Consider the following 22009-nt stretch of genomic DNA (forward strand, 5'->3'; position numbering starts at 1 on the left):
AGGAAACACTTTGTTTCACCCAGGACCTGCTAAGCCACTGGAACAGAGTGTATGCGAACGACCTTCTTGAGAGCCCTTGAAATAAGCTCTGTGAAACTCCTGTGAGCTGCAGGAGGAAGGAGAGGCAGTGGCTAGAGTGAAAAGGAGAGAAAGCTTTGTGAAATGTGTCTGAAACCAGTGGTGAGCGGCCTGATCAGGAAGGCACTGCTAAGAAAGATCTCTTAATTTCAGAATCGATGCAGCTAGAAGCATGGCCCTAAAGCCTCTTTCTTTACTAGTTGCATTGAACCTGTTTGTCCCAGGTATCCTGGATTGGTAAAGATACGTGGTTGTTAGCAAGAGCTGGGCTCTTCCTTCAATGTGTTGTTATTGTAGGGTTGCTCATGCATGCTGAGGTACACATACACACGCACACGCATACTGGTTTGCTGTTGCAGGGGTGCTTGTGACTGTCAGGCTCTACAAAACCTGCTGGTTATTGGAAGGCTGCTGCTGTCAGGTAGGCCTGGGGGGTCAGGATGCTTTAGACAAGGAAGTAGTGTTGCAATTAATTGTAAAAAGAATCTAAAAATGATCTGGACTGTGCAAAGAGAGATAAAAAGGAAGGGATGTCATTCAGGTTTTGGACCTACTGCTGAATAAAGGCTGCTGCCTGTGCTTGGTCTTATCTGACTTGCCGACATTCCAGCTTGCAAGCTCACTAGAGTGAAGCTGTAGGAATGAAGAAGAGAGGTAACTTTCTCTGTCACCTGCCAGGGGCTTAAATCAAGCCCATATCAGTCACTGAACTCTCTTCCTTCTGTAGAAGACTGAGAGCATCCTCAAAGACAGCTTGCTTTTTCTGCATCAGTGCCTGAACCTGCCTCTGAGAGGCACAGAGTCATGTGAATGCAGGACAGAGTGGGAGGAAGGACCACCAGTTCCACCTCCTTTGGGGAAGAGATGTTTGGCATCAGGGAAAAGAACTGGGGGCTCACTCTGCACAGCATCCCCCCCTCCTAAAAAAAAAGCCAGGAGCAAAGGGGACCTGAAGCATAGAGACCACACTTATTAGCAGTGATACTTGCATTACAGGGTGATCAAGAAACCCCAATGGACCAAGAAGTGACCAAGAAGTCACCTCCTTGACAGCAGCATGGGCCAAATGGGGGAGGGCACTAGAGTGGGACTCTGGAGATGTGGATTCATTCCCAGCTCTGCCACTGACTAACTCGGTGGCCTTGAGCAAGTCATTTCACAACTCTGTGCCATAGCATCTCCATCCATCCTTCAGGCTGTAAGAGTTCTAGGTCACTGCCCAGTCCCTCACCATGGGAGGGAGAGCCACCGGCTAGCAAGCACAAGGGGGACAGCTCCTTACTCCTCCAAGGAGGCAAGAGGCTCCCTGCCAGCTCTGGATCTGTGACTCTCACCCTCAGAGACTCACCCTCCTCTGGGCTCTCCCTCTGCCCACTCTCTCCCACTCTGAGGGGGCTGCTCTTTAACTTGGCACCAGCCACTGTAAGAAAGCCCCTTTCATAGTCTCCCTTCCCTTCGGGCCAGCAGAACAGGCCCTGGCGCTGAGAGAAGCCAGGAGCTGCCAGCAATCATAACCTCTCCGCGAGCCCCGGGTCTGGGCACCCAAGTCTGCACAGTCGCTTTATTGTCTGAAGAGAGCAATTCTGTGGTCCGTCAGGAACTTGGGAAGGAGTGGGTGGATGGCAGCATTGGCTTCTTTCCTTTCATCTCTCGCCCCCTCTCCCAAGGCCACATGGATTCAGAGTCTGTTTTCTCTGCTTTTCCTCCTCCTCCTCCTCCTCCTGTCTCACTATTCTTCTTTAGTATCCCCATCCTCTCTCATACTCAGCCCAGGCACCTGCCCGAAAGCTTTTTATCAGCTTCTCCACAGTGTCGGAAGTTCTGAACGGGACGCATGGATGGGAAGAGACTTGTCCGGGGCCACACAGCCAGGACCCGGAGTAGGAAATGGAATCTGGACGTCCTGCTCCTCAAGCCATGGCTGCGACTGCAAGGCCAGCGCAGCAGCAAGGAGATCTGGGGCAAATGCACACGGAAGCTGCAGAGCCTGGCACAGGCTGTTCCCTTCAGCCTAAGGTGCACTGGTGGAGCGCTACGGAGAATGGGCACACAAAAGACGTTGTTTCTGGCCTCCTGAAATGTAACCGCCGTGTTCCCCAATGAACAGGAGCTGCACTAGCTTCACACGGCTCCAAGACCCCAGGGAAAGTGCTTGTTCTGCTCCCGGTGATTCCCAAATGTCTCCTGTCTAGTCGGTGGCGTCATTACAGACAGGTTAACCAGCCCTGCCCTCCTCCAAAGCAATCAGACTAGCACTCAGGGAGGGCCTGCAGCTCCCGTGATTATCTCTGCCATCGGCTCAGCACTGCATTTACATTCGCCTTCCACAAATGATATGAAATTAAAGCAAATGAGTGGCATGACTGTGCCCCTTCCGTACATGCAAGTGCACAGGGCAAGGAGAGGGCAGCCATTACATGAGGTTGAGCCTGTGACACAAAGCAAGTCAGGCAAAGCAAAGCTCCCAGTCCATTCTCCGTCCTCAGCCAGGGCCCCCGAGGTCCACTCGGGTGCATTAGGTGCAGAAGGAGTTTGCCTTCTTCGTCTGCCCCACATCACAGTCTGAAACATCTTGCACTAAATCCATCTCCGGCATAGTACTGAAGTTTGTGCACTTACAAAGGGAATCACCTCGGTCCATCTTGTGAGAGGACTGCCTGCTAGCATCAGAGAGATCAAACTAATTCTTTGGATACATGAACTACATCCTGAAGTCCATTATTGATGGTTGAAGACTGTGTCTCCTTTAAAGCAACTGGATCTGACTTTGTCTCTATTTGTCTATTGTATAGAGAGCCCCCAACACTGCAGCATCGCAGCACTGACCTGTAGAGGCATGCACGAAGGTGCATTTAAAAATGCGTGCTAACCGCAAGCTCGCACATTGGCCACGCCCTCCCATGAGGCCAGGTGATAGGAGAGGCTGCTCCGATCAGCACAAACCCTACTGATTTGCTAAAACTGTATTTTGCAAAGGTCTCTTTCTGCCAAAACCACCAATCTTCCGCTCCTGTTAGTCACTGACAGGAAGCATAGGCTCTATCAGAGCCTGCTGCTGGCACGGAAGGACTGATAGATATCCCGAGCACAAGGGCTGTTATCTACGGAGGAGATAATCTTGTGCCAGCCAGCAGTGGACACTGATGTGACATGGGGGTGGGGGACATGGAGCACGTGGGACAAACTCTACCAAACAGGGCGATGCAGGGAATCGGGGCAGGAGGCTACACATGCAACAGCCTGATCTCGCTGCTAGGTTGGGGTATAATGGGAACAGGCCAGTAGCAAGAGGCAAGACAAGCAAAGTACCGGCCAGAAGAGTCAGTGAGCTGCTCAAGGCTCCACTCCTCTTTGCTCCCTGGCTTCCAGAGCGGATGTTACGATATTGCGCTGGGCTGGGAGAGCAAAATCCAACTCATGCCAAGAGAAAAATACACTGAATGAGAACAAAGGAGTGGGAGAGTGCCACACCCTGGAGCAGAGAACAAGGCCTGCACTATTTGAGTCACACTGCTCATCCACTCCCCCAGGATGTCTCGGGAGTCCACGGGTATCAGCACAGGAGGGAGGGGGCCACACACAGAGCCAGAGCCATGGAAACGCCTCTCTATACACAGAGGCATGGAAACCACAAGCTGCAAGTCATAGAAATACATCAATCTACACACCAAGCCAGGGAGATACGCAGGGCACACACAGTCAAAACACACAGCCAGGGAGATGCTCGCAAGCTCAGGATCTGCCAGGGAACCACACACAGTATCAAGGAAGCATGTGCATTGGGTCAGAAGCATGAGGATGAACGGTATCAGGGGCAGGGACAGACACAAGCGCACAAAAAGAGTCAGGGACATGCCCTGGGAAACACGTGGAGATTCACGACAATACACAGGGCGCACACAAAGCAAGGAGTAGACAGTCAAGTTCTCACACACACCCTGAACCCGCTCCAAACACAAAGACAAGGAAATATGCACAAGGTCAGGGCTGGATCCATACAGTCCAGAAGGCACGGAGTCATGACTCCGGACCAGTCGGGCACTCAGGCATACCAACACCGAGCACTGAGTCACTGCACCCGGAGGAACCAGCTAGCCATGTCTTGGTGCTGGGCCAGGGGTAGAAAAATGAACTTCCTCCTGCCTCACTGTCAGTGCAAACCTCAGCAAGCAAGCACTGCCTCAGATGGAGGCAAGAAAGCAAACCTCAGCAAGGAGCACTGCACTCAGGACTGCCTCATCCCTGTACTCCCTCCTCATCAGTATCCTGGCATCTGAAAGCTGCGGTGGAAGCTGTTTAGCCTTATGTGTTGCCCAAGGGCATGCAGAACAGAAGCCGGAGTTTGGGGTGGTGACATTCACATCACATATGTCATTTGAGCACCTGCACACCCCAACAGCTGCAGACAAGCCAGAGCACTGCCCAAGGACAGATCATACCCCAGCATCCCTCTCCCAGCACACTGCAAGTCTTCCTACATCAGCTGCCCCTCCTGGGAAAAGCCTGCAGAAGGAACGAGGCTCCTGCGCACAGAAGATCCCACTCTGCTTCTCTGGCCTCCATCCCTCCCCACAGGGACTGCTGTGCACTACGCCTTGAAAAGCCGCTGTGCTAAGGTGCTGTGATCAAGAGGAAAGGCCTGTGTTTTTAGTTACAAACTGAGGACACATCCTGGTTACTGGAGACGGAAAGTATTTGCAGGCAGAGGGCTCACGTGCAGATGTGTCATGGCTGCAGCATATGTACCAAGTGGAAACTTCATTCAAGTGCCCTCAGGAACACCTCACCCATTTTCTTTTCCGCTCTGTAGGAGGACTGGACACCCGGTCCTTTCCTACAGCTGGTTTCAGTCTTGACCCTTGGCTTCTTATCCCAGACAGCAATAGCCCTTGGACCTCACCAGAGTCCACCTGCACCATTTCACAGCGGGATCCTGCTTCGGCAAACTCTCCAGCATTAGGAGGTCTTGCACCACGCACCCACAGCACCACTTGCTGAAAGAGAGCAGGACCAGCAGAGCAGTGACCCATCACATCAACACCATCCTGCACAGCATCCCTCCTGGAGGAAGCTGCTGTTACAGCTGCTCGAAATCTGCCCAACCTGTCGAGCTGTGGTGTCCAACATGCCAGGAAATCCAGCAGAACCGTGTGCAAATAACCAGAGCTCTCTGGGCGTGAGGAAGACTCAGTTGCAGGTGTGCTTCCCGGGCTAATGAGGGTTTTGCCCTTTAAGGCATCATTCCTTTGCTAGAAGCCATGGGTCATAAATCGCTCTCACGGGGCAGAAGGATAAGGCTATAATGAGGTTGGACAGGAAGGGAGGTGGGGACTGGGCAGCAGCAAATGGCAGAGAGGGGAGGATCAGGCAACAGTGAATGGCATGAGAGGACAGGGGGTCAGAATGGGAGAGCAGGTCAGGAGCTGGTATACGTGGTGGGACAGAGGCTGGGGCTAAGCAGTGGCAAAGAGGAGGGGGACAGCTGATAGGGAGTGAAAAGGGAGCTGCTCACTTGCTACTGTCATATTAACAACACTCAGGGCCTATACAGCACTGACCAGCCATCAATCCCAGCACGTCTGGTACGGAGGTCACTACCCTTATTCCCCTTTTACAGATGGGGAAGTGAAGGGCAGAGAATGGATTTGTTCACGGTCGCACTACAGGGCAGGCTGGACAGTCTGAGACCTTTCGCAGTATCCATCGGTCCTGAGGACTTCCCCACAGCCATCACCGGTTTATTTACAGCAATTTATAGCAACGCGAGCCCAGCAAGAGCAGCATTAGCCAGGCGTGGGGGGCAGGGAGGAGTGCTGGAGGGGCTGCCCTTGCTCCAGAAGAACTTGTGATTGGGGTATGGTGCCTCTGTATCGACCTGTCAGCTGGGCCTTCCCCCTCCGCTCGCTCCCAGCTCCCCAGTGCCAACGTGCGCTCTCCCCAGAGATGAAAGGACCTGTGCCGGCTGGAGGCCTTGACTCTGCCCACTTTGCTGCTATCTGTGCTGGCAGCCCCCCAGGAAACACTCTCGCTCTGTGTACGCCCCACCCTCCCGTCATTTGCTCACACAGCTGCTGGGAACCGGCTTTCCCACCAGACTGCCGTCTCCCGGGCAGATTGCAGAGCAGGCCTGGCAGCGAGTGCAAGGAGGGTGGGAAATATGGGATCCAGGCACCCCGCCCTCCCCGGCGCTCGCCCGCCCATGTGACAGCACGCTCTTGCCAGGTGTTTTTCAACCTGACGTGCCCAAGATGGAGGCTGAAAGGAATTTATCGTGCGAGGCTGCTGGGCGGCTCATGCCAGGCTAGGCAGTCAGTGGGCAGGCTGCAGGCAGGACTCGGGATGCTATCGGCATTATTCAAGGGGAACGGAGCCTAAGATTCATGTGGCTGCTGCAGGGAACCTGCTGAGCTCAGGAGACTGCTGCTGACAGCTGCTTAATGGAACTGGTTGGTTATGCTCCAGCACCGTCACCTTTGAATCGTGCCAGCCGGGACCCCAGCTCCCTCACAGCTGCATCCCGTCAGGGCCGGGCAAGGATCCTGGGCTGTGAACTTCCTCCCACCAGTGCCCTGTGAGTGCCGGGCCTGGCTCCAAGGCTGCGAGTTTCCCCCAGCAGTGCCCTGTGAGCGTCAGACAGGAAGATACAAAAAGCCAATATCCTAGCATAGTGGCAGCGGCTCCTGGGAACGCCAGCCAAGCAACACTACTGGCTACAGCTGGGGGGATGTATGGAAGCCAGTGCAATGCTAAGTTTCTCCTTCCTCTGTAGAGCCCACCTGCCTGCCTTGAGAGGAGAGCTTTTTCCTCTCATCTGATCTCCCAAAGTGATCTCCCAAAGTTATCTCCCCCCAGGCGTGCGCTTTGCCAGCCGTCTCTGGATTAGCTCCCTCCAGCTTCTCCCATGCTCACAGGGCTGCTTTCCAGCATGTTGTGTTCAAGACCTCTCCCTCCACTGCTGGCTACTTTGCTGGGGCTTGGGTTGACATTTCAGTGAGGATAGACCATTCTAGCCCCAAGGGCCAGGTCCCCACAGCTAGTAACACTGACAGTGTTTCCTACACCAACTTCTGCGGGGAGACTCTGAGACTGAAGGGACTAGAGCCGTTCCTGCCATGCCCAGCACTGCTACAGCAAGCTGGGATGGGAGCAGCTGCACTCACGCAGCTTCTTTCTAGGAGAAATGACAGTATCGTGGAGAGGGACTCCCCCTGACAGAGGATGGGGACCAGTAGAGCTGGGAACTCCAAGGGGCGGAGGCTGCTACTGTGGGAGAATGACCCTGTCTGGACTGGAAAGTCAGCTGGCTCTAACTGGACCAACAACTGAAGCAGCAAATACCCTCTTAGTTTGCATGCAATGATGTCAGTATAAAAGTCCTTACAGCAGCATAGCATAATCCAGGTCAGGAAATAAATGACTGCACATCAGAACAAATGAGATGGGCAGAAATTATATCTTTAAACAAGTATAACTGTGGATACATGAGGGCTTTTGCTGGAGTATCTATATAGGTAAAAATAACCCCCTAAGCCATAGGATTTTATCTTACATGCACAGGCCAGGCCTTAATGGAACCCATGCTTTGACCTCTTCATACCGGGGCTCCAACTAGCTCAGGTATTACTGGCTCATCAGTATGGAATCAGCATCTGTCATGCATTTGTCTTCCTCACCCTGTGAGGCATGGAAGTGCCTTTACCCCTGTTTTACAGAAGGATGGAGACAGAGAGACATTAAGTGATTTGCCCAAGGTCACCCAGGAATTCCACAGCAGAGTTTGAAATTAAACAGGGGTCATCTGTGCCCTGTGTTGGTGCCCTAACCACTGGACCATGCTTCCTGCTTCCTGCTGGAAAGGCCAGTAATAGAGCATTCAGCCCTGAGCACGGCCCTTTTATGCAAAGAAGAAAGGAAATGTGATGGCTCGAGATGTTTTGTGACCTCCCAGAACCTGTTTCCTCTAGAATAAAAGAAACATGCCCCTTTCCCTGCCAAGCCAGAAGGTGCACTTGTCTTGCTCCCACCTTCTCTCCCCTTCATCCTGGGATCGGAGTCTCTCTTTCCAGGGTGCCACGGTTGGTTTTCTGTGGTTAGCCCCTCTGCTACATTAGCTCCAAAGGGAGGAACAAATGAAGAGAGAGAAGAGGTAAGACTTCATCCAAGTAGAGCAAAGTCAGCCCCTTCCTGATGCCCAGTGAGACTTTTGCAGGCAGCTCCGCTGCGTGGGCTTTGAATCCGCCAGGAGCATGCTGCTGCAGCCTAACAGTCGGTTTTTGTTTAATATGTTTGTTTGCCAACAGCCACTCCTCTCCGATCAGAGCCAGATTCCCCCAGCAGGACTGATGAGATGCAGGAGAACCAGCTGTGTCACTGCAGGAGTTGTGAGGAAGGAAGCCAGTGGGAGGAGAGCAATTCTTCCCGGCAGGGCTGCTGTGGGTTGATTCAGTAGACGGGGCATTCTCCTCTAGCAATGAAGGTGCAGTGCTCATCTACAGCACCTCTCCTGTTCCTGTCTGTAATCCCAAAACATGTGCAATCGACTGTCCCCTTCTTACAGCTGGGGAAACTGAGGCACAGAAAGGGGCTGCAAGGCCAGCCAACAAGTCAGTGGCGGAGCCGGGAATAGAGCACTTAGCTAGAAGGACAATAAATGAGAATATCATAGGACAACAAGGCCAGACGCGACCTCAGAAGGTCACCTCATCTAACCCTCTGCTCAAGGCAGGATCATCCCTGTCTAAACTATCCTAGATAAATGCTTGTTGAGCCTGCACTTAAACACTTCCAGTGGCAGAGATACCACAGCCACAGGCACGCTTTCTGATGTTGTAGAAAACCCTTAGAGGGGGAAACAGAACCCAGGTGTCCAGCTTCCCAGGCTGTCTGGTGTAATCATTAGACCGCATTCCAGCCCCTGAACGCTGTTTCTTGGCAGTGCCGGTTTGTTCTAGTCCTAAGATGCCTCATTCATATTTACTACTCTAGATGACCAGAGAGTGGAATAAAGCCCATTTGTGTGGAAAGCCCCATGGCACTTGAGATGCAACACAGCCAGGGCTGAAAGGGCCTCTCTGGATGACTGCCAGGAGCACTTTGGGATGTCTGTCTGCTGAGCCTGAAGATTTGGGCCCAGGTGGAAGCAGCAGTGTGTGCTGTTCAAAGGGAGAAAGAATGGAGGTCATCAGTGATCAGCTAAAGCCTATGTAATTTTTAACTGAAAAACAAGAAAGAGCCAGGCCCTGCACTGCATTTCTCATTGCAATCACTGGAAGTAAAACCCTGGGTAATATTAAACCTGCCTCCTGCCCAGGTATGCAAGTGTAACCAACTGAGACACGCATCTGCTGAGAAAGCTTTAGGAGAAGCCAGGGAAATCAGGAGCATAACTCACTTTCTTGGTGGCCTCTAGCGGCCAAAGGGAGGCATTTAAACTTCAGCAAGAGCATCCCAGTAAATCACGTCTCTCCACTCCTACTTCACCAGCATGACAAGCTCCACCGAGCACTGCCAAAACTGGAAGAGACCTAGCTTGTAGAGGACCTTACTGTGCAGGGAGCTGAAGAGAAGGGAAACCTCGCACATAGAAAGAGAGAACCTTTCGCCAATCCTTCCCAAACGTGTGGTGTCGTCTGGAAAACCACACAGGGCTAGAGCGATGATTCACATTTTCCCAGCAGAATCAGATGCAAGTGTCCAAGGGTGCTGAACTACTCGAAGGCGGAGAACGGCACAGCGTGGAAGCCTGAGCTTAGGACTAAACTATGGGGAAAACAAGCAAGCACAGAGCGCAGCCGTTTGCAAGCTGTGTGACATGGACTCTAGTTCTCAGTTAAAGCAGGCCCTGTTTCTACCATCAGGTAAAGGGGACAGCTGATGTCAAACCAACCTGAAGGCACGGCTCCCAGCCCCTGACACTGTAAGACCATAAATTACCATCAGTCCCAGGATTTCTGTAGCTCCCCACAGGGACAGACTCTTGCAGGGACCCAGAACACGAAGAATATAATTTAAAATCACCACAACCTCTCTGCCCAAGTGCAGGTATTGTATAACTGAGCCTTGTATTCACGTATGTGCATGAGAACAGTGCTTGGTTTGATGGGTTTATCAAAATGCAGTTAAAATGATAGTGAGGAATGCAGGGTGTATTGGGAATAGCAGGCTGAAACAATGGAAGGGAAAGACAAAAGGGAGAAATGGAAAGTGTTCAAAGACAAAATTATCATCTCCCCTGGGGCAACAGATTCTCTCCAGCAATGAAAACCAAGATAAGGGTGAAAAAGTTTTTAGGGAGAGTTTTGTGCAACACAGGAGGATTGGAAAGGGCATAGGAATGGAATTAAGTGGTTGGAAAATGCACAAGAGCAAAGAGTAAGTTTAATTTCAGCAACTGGTGTGATAGGGAAAGCATTAACAGGATAAAAACAGGTCAGCTGAATTCAGAAAAAGATCAGAAAGCGAGAGAGAGAGAGAAAGTTCTGAAAAGAAACCTGGAAGACTCAGGAGGAGGAAGCGGTGCATAGCCTCTCCCTTGTTTTTCAAGGATATTTTTGAAGACAACACCGTGCACAAGACTACTCGACAAGAACAGTTCGTGCAGTCTGCTGTTTGTGTGCAGAAGGAACGGGCTTGGCCATCAACCACCCAGGGGTCTGGCACATGGAAGCAGTTGGGGAAGGTGGGAGCTAGCAAGCAGAGAGCCATGGGAATCAGTAAACAGGATCAATTTTGTTTAATGACCTGGAAGAAGGAAAATGCAATTGGCTGACAGAATGTGCTGATGGTAAAGCTGGGAGGGGGGAAAGCCTGCTGTAGGAAAGAGGAGTTCAGTCAATTCAGAGCAATTTGGATTGTGTAGGGGAGCAGGGCAGAAATCCACACTGAAATGATACAACGCAGGAAGGGAAATAACAAGGCCGCAGACAGCACTCTATAAACGCTGAGTTGAAGAAGAACCTGGGAGTGGCAGACGCAATCCTAAAACCTTTGACATGGGGTGTGAATGCAGTAAAAGATCAAAAGCAACAGTAGGCTACATTCAGAGACAGGAGATGACCCTGGATCAGCATGAGGGATCACAGAGAGCTCCTCGAGAAACCTCTGCACTTCTGAAAAAGCAGGGAAAGCAGAGCACGGAAGTGGAGCCACTGCAGAGGGGAGCACAAAGGGCATCAACGAGAGTGGATAAGCTTTGGGAGGAATTCACTGAAGTGAGTGCATATGAAATTCTCGGAGGAGAAGGCAGGCCACGTCCTGCAAAAGCCTTCAAGCTATGGACAAATGCAAGAAGCAAAGAACATGAACTTAAGCGGAGACAGGAACACACTGGAGGGGAACACAGGCAGAATACCTTTGTGTGAACAGTGCTGACAAATGAGCCCAGGGAAGAGAGCAGGGACAATAACTAAACTTCTCAACGTACCGGTATGGTACATGGCTCAATATTTACGAGGTAAGTACTGAGGCACGCACACACAAAAGCTCAGATCCATCAGGGTATTTGGGAGCCTCAAACTCCAATGGCATTAGACAGGAGTCCAGTGCCTACATATCTTGGTGGCTTCACGCTTAAGTGTTTTTACAGCATAGTGAAACAGAGCAGGAAAGAGACCTGGGGAGGGGGGCGATTCCTGTAGAATAACGCTTTGGGCTCTTTTTTCCTGTATAGTTATCTCACGTTATCTGCACTTGAGGTCTCCTCTTGAGTTAGCTTAGTTCAAGTGGTCACGCTGCAAAACAACACACCAGCTGCAAAGTGACTGGGCTGACAGCACAGGGTAGCTGCGTCTCCACTGTACTTTTGACATAATGGTCAGCAACACTCCAGCTACAAACCAAACCTTCTGACAGGCCGGGCTTAAACACCTTTCATTCATACTGAAGATCTGCCTGTGTGGATGGGAGCTGGGCAAGGAGCAGCACTGGAGCTATACCTTGAGTTAACACCACAGTGAGCTCAAGCCCATAACCTACTGGATTGAAAAATATCACATGTGTGGAGAGTGAGGGGGGAAGAGATCATCTGAAGGAAAAAAACTGTAAACTCCAAAAACACTTGAGAGTGGGCGTGCAATACAAAGAGAATGACCTAAATGTAATTTTTGCTCTCGGCCTTGGTTAGCTATTTTTAGCAGCTTGCTGGGTTCAAACCAGAGAACTCTGCAACGACTAGAGAGCAAGGGGGGCAACAGGAGACAGCAATTTTTTTTTTTTTTTTAAATACCTGGAACATTTAGCCTTTTAAATATGCTCATGTGTTTGATTTTCTCCTTTGGGGTTTCAACAACATTCCTGATAAGCACCTCGCGGGTTCTGTTTGCAGGAGCAAAGTCCAGATGGACGATTCCAGTTCACACATGCGAAAGGGCGTTTTTCAGACCGATCCATAGAAACAAGAACCCACCCAATCTTCAGGCCTAAATTAACTTCATCACCAACCAAGGTGACACGGAGAGCCTTACTTAACCAGATCCAGAAAGAGCTGCGATTTCTCTGCAGCTATAACATGGGTCACGTTGTTTCAGAGGCCTCTGCTCTGGAGTTACTCTAACAAGCTGCATTGTATTAGCAGCCTTGGGCATATCATATGCAATGCCCCTTCCCCTCCTGGTGACACCCTAGCTGACTGTTGCCTAGCTATGTCCACAAAACAGAACCTCAGCAGGGGCAGAGCTGCAAACTTACTCCGTTACCAGCACCAAAGAGCAGCTGAACTCTCACAGATTTTATCCCCTTTTCCCTGCCATACTTGAGAGCTAAGTCAGAAAGAGGTGTGCCACTGGCACGGCAAAATAACCTTTTTTATTTCATCCCATACAAGGCTCTGCTCTACCCGGCACAGCATGACCCACAGGTTTTCTTCCCCTGGCAGCTTCAAATAGATGTAGGTATATATTTATACACGCACAACTTGTTCAAGTTAACAACATTCCTCTGCTATAGTGTCATTTGTGGAAAGAAAAGGGCAGATTGTACTAAAAAAAAAGGATTAAAACAATCCTTCAGTTCCTTTTAAAGCTGTGTTTCTTTCAGTGCTTATGTTGGCAAGTCTGGGAGATGGGCAAAGACAGTTATTTTTGCCCTCATTTCAGAAGCGTAAAGGCAATCGAGGGATAGGTAACACGATCCTCACACTAATGTTTGGCCCAGTGAGGATTAGTGAGCCTGGTGGAGCTGGCATTTAGGACTAGACTGACATTTATGAATGCTTCAAAGTTGGGGCGTATGTTGCTTGGCAGTTCTTAGGTAGATAAGCCGAGGCAGCGAGCAGCTCCCCGAGAAGGCAGCTAGGACTGGGCATGGACAGTGGTGCTACAGCAAAAGTAAGATTTATTTCATCGTCAGAGAGTAGCTTTGTCTGCCTCCCTACCTCCTCTCACAAACAATAAGTGCTTGATTTACAGAACGTGCGCGCTTGTGAAATGTAGACACTCGGCACTTCTGCATTGCTGTAAGGCCTGTGAATACAATGCACATGCCTAGCCATGACGACAGAAATATAGGAAGTGTCAAGTCATCGGCACAAACATCTCACTGAATACCACAAAACCCTTCCTTGTAGGAGAGACGGAGCCTTGAAAAAACCTGCCTTAAGACTTAGTCCAAAAGCAGGCGAGAGCTGGCAGGGTTACAGATGCAAGGGTCAGCCTTGCCCACTTATAGACTCTGCTATATGATGTGTCTTCTTCAAGCAGCTATTTATGTCTTGTGATAAGCCTGCTTCCTATGGTATATGTTTCAGCTCCTTTGATGACGGTGTCACAAAGCTGTCTTCAAACTGGCAAGATCAGCATTACAGATTTGCTTTGGCCATCTTAGTACCACAATAGCCATGGAGCAATCTGTTGATTGCTGTGATTTCTATATTTTCAAGAATTATGCAGCGATGGCGAGGATGCAGCCTGCATCCTCTTTCACTTCTGAGCTTGTTGCAGCTGGTATAGTGAAAAATGCCAACGCCCTTTCAAGAGCTTGTAAGAGGAAAGAACTGGCAGCTTCTAGGTTAAGCACCAACTTTATGATTTACCACTACTGATAAGAAAAGGAAAGGCAGCAGTGGCCTCAGAGTCTGGCTGCCACAAACCAGCTCAGCTTGGCTCCCTGCTGCAATCTCTCTATTGCACTTACTGCAACTACGCTTTAGGAAAGACTCTGTTTTACCCTAGCTCCTTTGTATGCAGACACTGAATGTTATGAGACTATATTGAGAAAAGAGTCTTAAAACAACCAGACCCCTCTCATCTTAGAAGTGCAAGAGGATGTTACTTTCAGAGCAGGACTGGGTAAACAGGTTTAAGGTGAGGCAGAACTAAGAACCCCAGAACTGAACAAACGTAGACACTAAAAAATTCCTTTTTCTCCACTAAAGAGGGCAAGAGCAAGTGCATGTCAGAGAGGAGAGAACTTGATATTCATCGTAACATTAGCCACTGCTATCTGCACAATCCCCTTTCATACCCAGGGATCAGAGTGCTTTACAAAGCCCATCAAAAAAGTAAAGGTGAAACCATTCTAGTTTGCAGGTGACTTAGGTGCCTCAGTCAGGGGGACCTGGGCTCCAAAATCATTTCGGTGCATTTGAAAATTTCCCCGACCTGACTTCCCCGAGTGAGGGGGTGGCAAAGGTAAGAACAGAACCCACAGCCAAAGGATACTGCTTTTTCCTTAAAAGCCACTTGTAATCTTATCAGAACTGTACTAATATGGCTACAACCTGGAAACCTGACACTTGCAATCTTAAGCATTTTTTGACCAGTTGCCTGCTGGTTTTAGTTCAAGCTCTACTGACATCCGCTCCAATTAGCAGAAGGGGATGGGAGGTGACAAAAAGCTCTGCAATGCCATTAGAAAGGATTGCAGTCCACTCCCAGCCTGGCCCCACACATTTCTTTAAGGCATCCGCCTCCTCCTGTGCGGCTGAGCCGCCTCTCAGTGCAACTATTTCTTGCCTAGAGCAGGCTGAATGGTGAAAACATTCTGCCAGTCAGGGAAGAAAACCCAATCAGGGCAGGGAAGGGGCAGGCTTAAGGTTGCACAAAGAAAAATCCCCACCTTACTCCAAAAACTTGCAAAAATGAGAGGGGAGCAGCCCAGAGCTTGACCTTGGCCTTTGGCAGGCAGGCTCCGGCCATGACCTCATCTAAGCTATGCCTTCCAGAGATGGGCATGCTTTAGATCCAGCCGCCTGGCCTTTAACCTGCCTTGGACTGCTGGAAGGACCCAGCCCCTGCAGCTGTCACTCTCCGCCTGCTAAAAATGCTCAGAAGCCAGGAGCCAGCTTGCCTTTCTCCGCCCTCCTCCTCCTCCTCTCTGACCAGGATTGGAGGAATCCAGTGTCAGCCTGCAGCTGGTATTGCAGCTGGTGTCCAGGGGAAATAAGTGAGAAGACTGCTTGGAGGCCAGAGGACTCTGGTTTCTAACACAGTTTATTAATAACACAAACACCCCCCCCCCCCATGCTAAACCCATGTCCAGTCCAGAGCAGGAGGAACTGGTCTCCTGGAGAGAAAGGTAAGAACTAACGATTGCAAACTGGGTTTGGGCTTTTTCCCTTGTCAGGGTTCAGATGGGAGAGGGCGTGGATGTGATGTGCTGAGCACTTTGGAGGGTGTCTGGCAGCCTCAAACAGCATCCGCCCTTTGTGCTGGGATGCACTCGGAGGACACAACAGGTCCATTCAGCATATAGGGCAGCACAGTAGCTTCAGGGAGCAGCTTCATTCATTTGACAGGTTTGCAAGATCTGCCGGGAGTTTGCGTTTGCACTGTGTGCTCAAGTCCAGATGAGTCCGGTTCCCAGCTGGTTTGCTTGGCTCTGGTCTGTGCTGGGGGATGTACTGTATTTCACCACTGGACCGTAAAGAAGGAACTTCTTACCTGTCAGGTGGAAGTGCCTTGGATGAAGTGGAAATGCAGACCTGCATGTCCAGGCTCACAAGAAGGCGGCTGGCATAGGGAGTGTGCTGGAGCTCTGCTCTGCCAGGGTGGGACTGCAGGCTGCGGAGCTGGGCAGTTGATCCGTTTCAGGATGAAATCTCACCAGAGCAGGGCAGGCGTGGCAGGGATTATTTCCCAGTTGCTGTTCTAGATATGCAGAGGGGTATCAAAGCAGGCAAATCAGTCGGAAAAAGGCTGTCACGAGCTGCCTCACATTTTCATAGATTGTTCCCTTTCTCCCTTAAGAAGTAAGAGTCAGACATGCTGCTTCTGAGGCTAGGATGTGTCATGATTTCAGAATGCTGCCTAATTTGGAAAAGGAGAGAGTATCAGTGAAAATTGCCCGTTCTCTTGCCTTACAACTGTTTTAACGAGTGAACCACTTGCCGTTAATTTGCCAGTCTATGCTAATGCATTTCGAAATGACTAGACATTTGGTCAGATCCTTCCGGGCAGCAAGTGCGCTGCCTATCAAGACTTCAGCACTCTTCCTCTCCAACTCTGCTCCGAACTGGGTGTGGTTTTGGCTTCTCCCCTGAACGTATTCTAACGTATATATCTGTTTAAACAGCGTAAAAGGCTTTTCACAACAGAAGACTGTTCTCTCTTCACTACCCAGTGGGCACATTAGTTTAAACTAGTGATGATGGAAGAGTTTTGACAGCAAAAAGGTGCATTAGCAGATGAATGAATTAGATCATAGCTGCAGAGGCGAGGTAAGGGATGACTCTACCATTGCTTCCGGGAAAGCTGAACGTGCTCGGCTGTGTGTAAAATGTTTTAGCCCACCCACAGCCATCTTGGAGAGCCCACGTGTATTCAGACAGCACATTCTCTCCCTCCAGGACTCTGTCAGCATTGCTGAAAACCAGACAAGTTTCACTGGAAATCTATAACCTGGCAGTATGCATTTCTGCCAATCTGACATTTTGTAGACAAATGTTTTGTGTATATGCACTTGTAAAAGGCCTTTATTTGACTTCCCATCAGCCAGAATAATAAATTATCTTAAAAACAAGATAAAAGACTTAAACTGAATGCAGCAGTTAAAATGTCCATAGGCAGGGAAGGGGAAGGAGCAGGAAATAAACACAGTGGCCTAGTATTGGGGGCATTCAGCTGTGGTTTAGGAGACCTGTGTTTAATTCCTACCTCTGCTACTGAACTGCCACGTGACCTTGGGCAAGGCACTTTCCCACCTCCTGCCTCAGTTTCCACATCTGTAAATACTCTCTTCCTTTGTAGCCCATTTGAGGTCTGCAGTTGAAAAGCAATACCACAGAGTGAGACATTATTGTGTTGGACTTAAGGGTTCCAGCTAACGCTAGACATTTTGTTAGGCACTGACCAAAGAGCAAAAAAAAAAAAAAAAAAAAAAAATTTCCTACCCCAGGAGTTTTAATTCTAAAGAAAAAGCAGATACTGCCTAACAAACACAAAGGCTTTTAGGCTTTTCTAACACATACATCTCTAAAAGCAGCTGGCTCCATCTCACACACCATGTACAAAGGAAAAAGTATGATGCCTGAATTTTAATACAACAAACCACTGGCAGCAAATGCCATCACCTATTTAAATAAACAAAAATTCAGTGGAGTGTAACTCTGTCTTTGCTTTAAGAAGTTCACATGACCAGAGAATCCCAAACGCCGAGAATCTCCTCCTCTTCTGCTGAAAGGCAGTGTGAAAAAACAGTGAGCAAATGAATTAGAATCATTTGGCCTTTTCCCCATGCCAGATAGCAAAGAGGAATCAGAAACACTCTCTTGCTACCAGTGGCCCGAGTGGAGAGGTTATATCTACCTTGGTATTTACAATATAAGCATCAGCGTAGTCTAGGAGGTAGTTTTATATCAGCATCACAGTCACTTGCTAGTCAGATCCTCCAAGGTATAATGGTTTACGCTATCCATCCTATGTTATCATCTGTCGTCATGCTGAGAATCACCAGAACTGCAGGGAGTCTTTTAAATTATAGCAGTAAAACTCTTCCTTCATTCCAGGTAATTTAAAAGGTTTTGCTTGGTTGTTCTGGCCTTTGGCAAAGCCAAACATCTTTAAAAAGCAAAGCAAAACTGTTGTTAGACCATGCCCTACACATTAATAGAAACCAATACAGTAACTTCCATGCTGAACTGACAAACAGCTTCAGATAGTTTAGGTGCTTGTGGGCGCATCTACATGAGACGCTTTACTGACTAATCTACTGCATAGTAAAGCATCACTGCCTATTCACGCACAACATTTACTGGACAGTAAATTAGTCTACCGTGCAGTTGGCTACTACCTGTAGATTGGGGCGCAGGGCTAGGAAATAGCTGCTGGGGGAGGGGTTGGTTTCTCAGCCCTCCACCCAGATCTGCCTGACCCTGGTGCCCCCTGGCAGCCTGGAGCTCCCCTGGCTGCTGTAGGGGGGGCAGAGCAGGGCAGGAGTAGCACTGCACTGAACTGTTCCTGTCTGGAGCAAATTTGCTCCCAACAGGTGCTCATGTAAATGCTCTCCCAGGGAAAGCTTACTGCACAGTAAGCTTACAGCACATTAATAGCACATGTAAACGCACACTGTAAGGGACACCAAGGGCATTAAGTACATTTAAAATAGCCAGTGATGGAGACTTCAGCAGAAGCAGATCTTAGATGCGTGCACCATTAGTGTGCCTGTTGTAAGGAGGCCTGTTTATCTGGGAAGGTTTATAGGGATTGGGACATCTGAAACTCACAGTAAGCATGCTTCCAACTCACACATCTTGTCTCATTTCTAGGGACCTGATGGCTGACTCAGAGCCCCCTTTGGAGTCACCATCGGATGATGCAAGTGCAGTCCTGGACCCAGAGGAAGATGTTACAGAAACCCCTTTATATTTGGAAGTGGAAGCTGACCCCTTGGAGTTGCCTGTGGATGTTGCAAGCAGCCTCTTGGAGCCAGATGCTGCTGAGTCCCAGAGCTTGACCATTGAGGAGGTGGGGGAGCGTTTCCAGGAGTGCATTGATGCAGTGGAGCAGCTGGAGAAGGAGAGGGATAATCTTATCCAGGAGCTCACACTGCTCCGGGAGCCTGTCCTGCAAGAAATCAGACAAGCCCACGAGGAGATATTGACGGCTTACAAACTACTTGCCAAAGTGGAGCTGGAGCGGGACAACCTCAGGGACGAGATCCGACAGATCAAGCAGAAGCTGTTCAAAGTGACCAGGGAGTGCGTGGCTTGCCAGTACCAGCTGGAAAACAGACGGCACGACATGGCCCAGTATGCTGCCTACAGGGATGAACTGGAATCCAGGGTCAGCCAGCTCTCGGAGGAGCTGTCCCAGCTGAAAGAGACTTGTGAAAAGCAGAAGGAACAGTTCAGGCAGCAGCTGGAGGCACCCCAGAGCCGCAGGGACAGCCACTATCTGCAGGAGAGCCGGAGGCTTTCCATGGAGTTTGAAAATTTTGTGGCGGGGAGCCGCAGGGGCCTGGAGGAACACTACGAGCCGCAGCTTGCGCGCCTGGTGGAAAGGAGGGAGGCCAGTGCCAAGGCTCTGCAAAAAATGCAGGGAGAAATTCAGGGGCTGAAGGAGGTGCTGCGACCGCTGCAGGGAGAGGCCAGCAAGATGCGCCTGCAGAATAGGAAGCTGGAGGAACAGATTCTGCTCATCAAGCAGAAACGGGATGAAGAAGTTCTCCAGTACAGGGTACGTGCAATGGGCCTGTAAAAATGCTTGCACGCTGCTTCAGGTTAAGGCTGGCTTGCGATGCTGTCACGTAAGCGGTCAGCCCTGTATACTCAGTGTCTAGCTACTTGAGACTGGCACTATATGTATTTCCTTATTATACACAGTCTTGGGAGCCTAACTTTGCAACTAGTGGAAAAGTGGATATAACAGCCACACAGGAAAAGACAGTAGGGAATCACTGGGGGAGCAAAGAATCAGACATATTCTACTGGCTTATAGAAGTAGTAGCCTAGAGGAGGCTGAGGTCCTCTTCCCCCCTATCCTAGGGAAGGCAAAGCAGAGGCAGCTACTGAGTGAGCAGAAAGATTAGGAATTAAAGGGATGCAATGTGGTGTCACTAGGGATTTCCCACAAAGCACAGTGGAAGGAAACATTTGCCTAGCTCTGACCTGACCCATTACCACCTTGCTCTCCAAACATGAAATGCCTCAATACTACACCACCAAATAATGGAGCCAGATCCCAGTTAGTATGGCAGAAGAAACAAGGCAGAGCAAAAACATTTGCTTCTGGAGTAAGATATTCTTCATTCAGAGCCTAGTTGGAGGGGCCCCTTTTGAGCCAAAGGCCAGCGGCAGAAAGCACAAGAGCACGAGCTTACAACATGCGTGTTCCTTGCAAGGAGGCTGTTTACAGCCTGTGGAGGATGGCAGCCCCTGAGGTGCTGATTTTTATAGCTTGTGAATCACATTTTATATACAGAGATGCTGAAGCCCCAGGCAGACATGACCGGGTCCTGCAATATTTGTAAGGTCCTTGAGCTTTGCGTGACTTTAGATACACCAAGCTAGACCCACACTTGGGGTAAAGCAGGGAAGCTCTACTGACTCAAAGGAGCTACAACAGTTTATCTCAACTGAGGAGCTGGCCCTCTATCTACTTAGATTTACCATGAGAAAAAATACTCTTGTGCACCTCATGCACAGGTACTTACACTTCCTTACGCATACACATCTGGATTAGTACGCATACATAGGGAGTGCCCACATCCTAGTTTATAGGCATGTGGAGCCATGGACAGACATAACATTTGTACCTACAAATAGGAACCAGAGATAGAGAGGCTCACAGAGATTCTTCCTCTGCAGCCCCAGTGACAGCTGAGCACCCAGGCAGAGCTAAGGAGCCATCCACCGTGCTCTCTTTCCCTCCCCCCTTGCCCTGGGATACCCTTGTGACATGATAGTTCACTACCCACATCAACCTGTCAGGTTACAAAATTTTGCACATCATAGTAACATATGTACTCACTCAGATACCACAAGTGATAAACACAAGCTGAGAGAGAGAAAGAGCCTGCCAAGACCCTCAGCTGTAGCACGTTACCTTGTCAGATTTCTGCCTGGGAATATCCCTGGAAAGCACCTGGAAGCTTTGCTCCAGGCTGAACATAGCAGCTTCTCTGCCACTGGGTCAGCTGCCACAGGGATACCAATGCTCCACATATCCCATCTATATCTGAGGACAGTGCTACGTGCTGCTTACAATTTATAAAGCCAGGCCCAGGTTAATTAAGATAGGATACAGTCCTTCTCCCTATTGCAGCACTCATGCAATACCAGGGCTTTCACTGGGATAAAACACTCCCGTTGGGGGGTGGGCAAGGTATTCTCAGGTTTTTAGCAAGCTTCAGGTTTTAGTGTAGGACACTTTGGAAATCACAGGCTAGTCCATCATTTTGAAACAGCAATGGGAGGTTCCATTAATTATTGTTAGATGCTTGACAATGGCCGGTTTGAGCAATACAAACCATCCTGCTGCTGGGATGCTGAGCATTATTAGAAGCATCGAAACCAAAGACACTGTTAATACTAAAGTGCTGAGGGTGACAGGAAAAGCTACAGCTCCTTTCTATGGTTTCAAAGTTGGCTGCTCTTTCACCCTAGGGAGATGACTGATTCCATAGGAACTACAGTATTGGATCAGTTCATGAGTCTTCCAGTCTTACAGTTTGCCTCCTACAATGGCCAGCATCAGAAGCTTCAAAGAAAGGTATAACAATCCCTTTCATTATGGAAGCAGTTCAGGGAACAAGAAGAGAGAGTTTCTTTATAAGCAGAGGCAGCTAGGCACTGGCTTACTATATGAAGCATGATGATTTGTCCCTTATACAAGTTGGGATAAAAGTGTGTATAATGGTACATTTGTTATTCCTATAAATGTTTAAATGCTTTTTCTGAGTCACAAGCTCTTTGCCATGCTATCTTCTGGCAGCAGTTCGTGCCTCATTTAAGGATGAGTTGTATGAAAGTAGGTTTTTTTCCCCATTTTAAATGACCTTG

The 22009-nt window shown here is 49.5% G+C and overlaps 2 protein-coding genes across 10 annotated transcripts in view; one reads left to right on the forward strand and one right to left on the reverse strand.

Moving 5' to 3' along the window:
- NHSL3 (NHS like 3) overlaps positions 1 to 4927 on the reverse strand; it is a 50876-nt gene extending 45949 nt beyond the window's left edge. Inside the window, exon 1 of the mRNA XM_019498841.2 lies at positions 4866 to 4927. Within this exon, the coding sequence (XP_019354386.2) occupies positions 4866 to 4869 (4 nt within the window). The 5' untranslated portion in view covers positions 4870 to 4927. The remainder of the gene's footprint in view (positions 1 to 4865) is intronic.
- Positions 1 to 22009, forward strand: part of SYNC (syncoilin, intermediate filament protein) — a 36744-nt gene that overhangs the window by 9571 nt on the left and 5164 nt on the right. For 5 of the 9 annotated variants that reach the window (XM_059729569.1, XM_059729570.1, XM_059729567.1 and 2 more), the window contains exon 3: positions 18776 to 19685. In XM_059729569.1, the coding sequence (XP_059585552.1) occupies positions 18776 to 19685 (910 nt within the window). The other 4 variants (XM_059729571.1, XM_019498846.2, XM_014611142.3 and 1 more) reach the window with 4 other exon arrangements.

Source organism: Alligator mississippiensis, chromosome 6, assembly GCF_030867095.1.
Source record: "Alligator mississippiensis isolate rAllMis1 chromosome 6, rAllMis1, whole genome shotgun sequence".
Lineage (NCBI taxonomy): Eukaryota > Metazoa > Chordata > Crocodylia > Alligatoridae > Alligator > Alligator mississippiensis.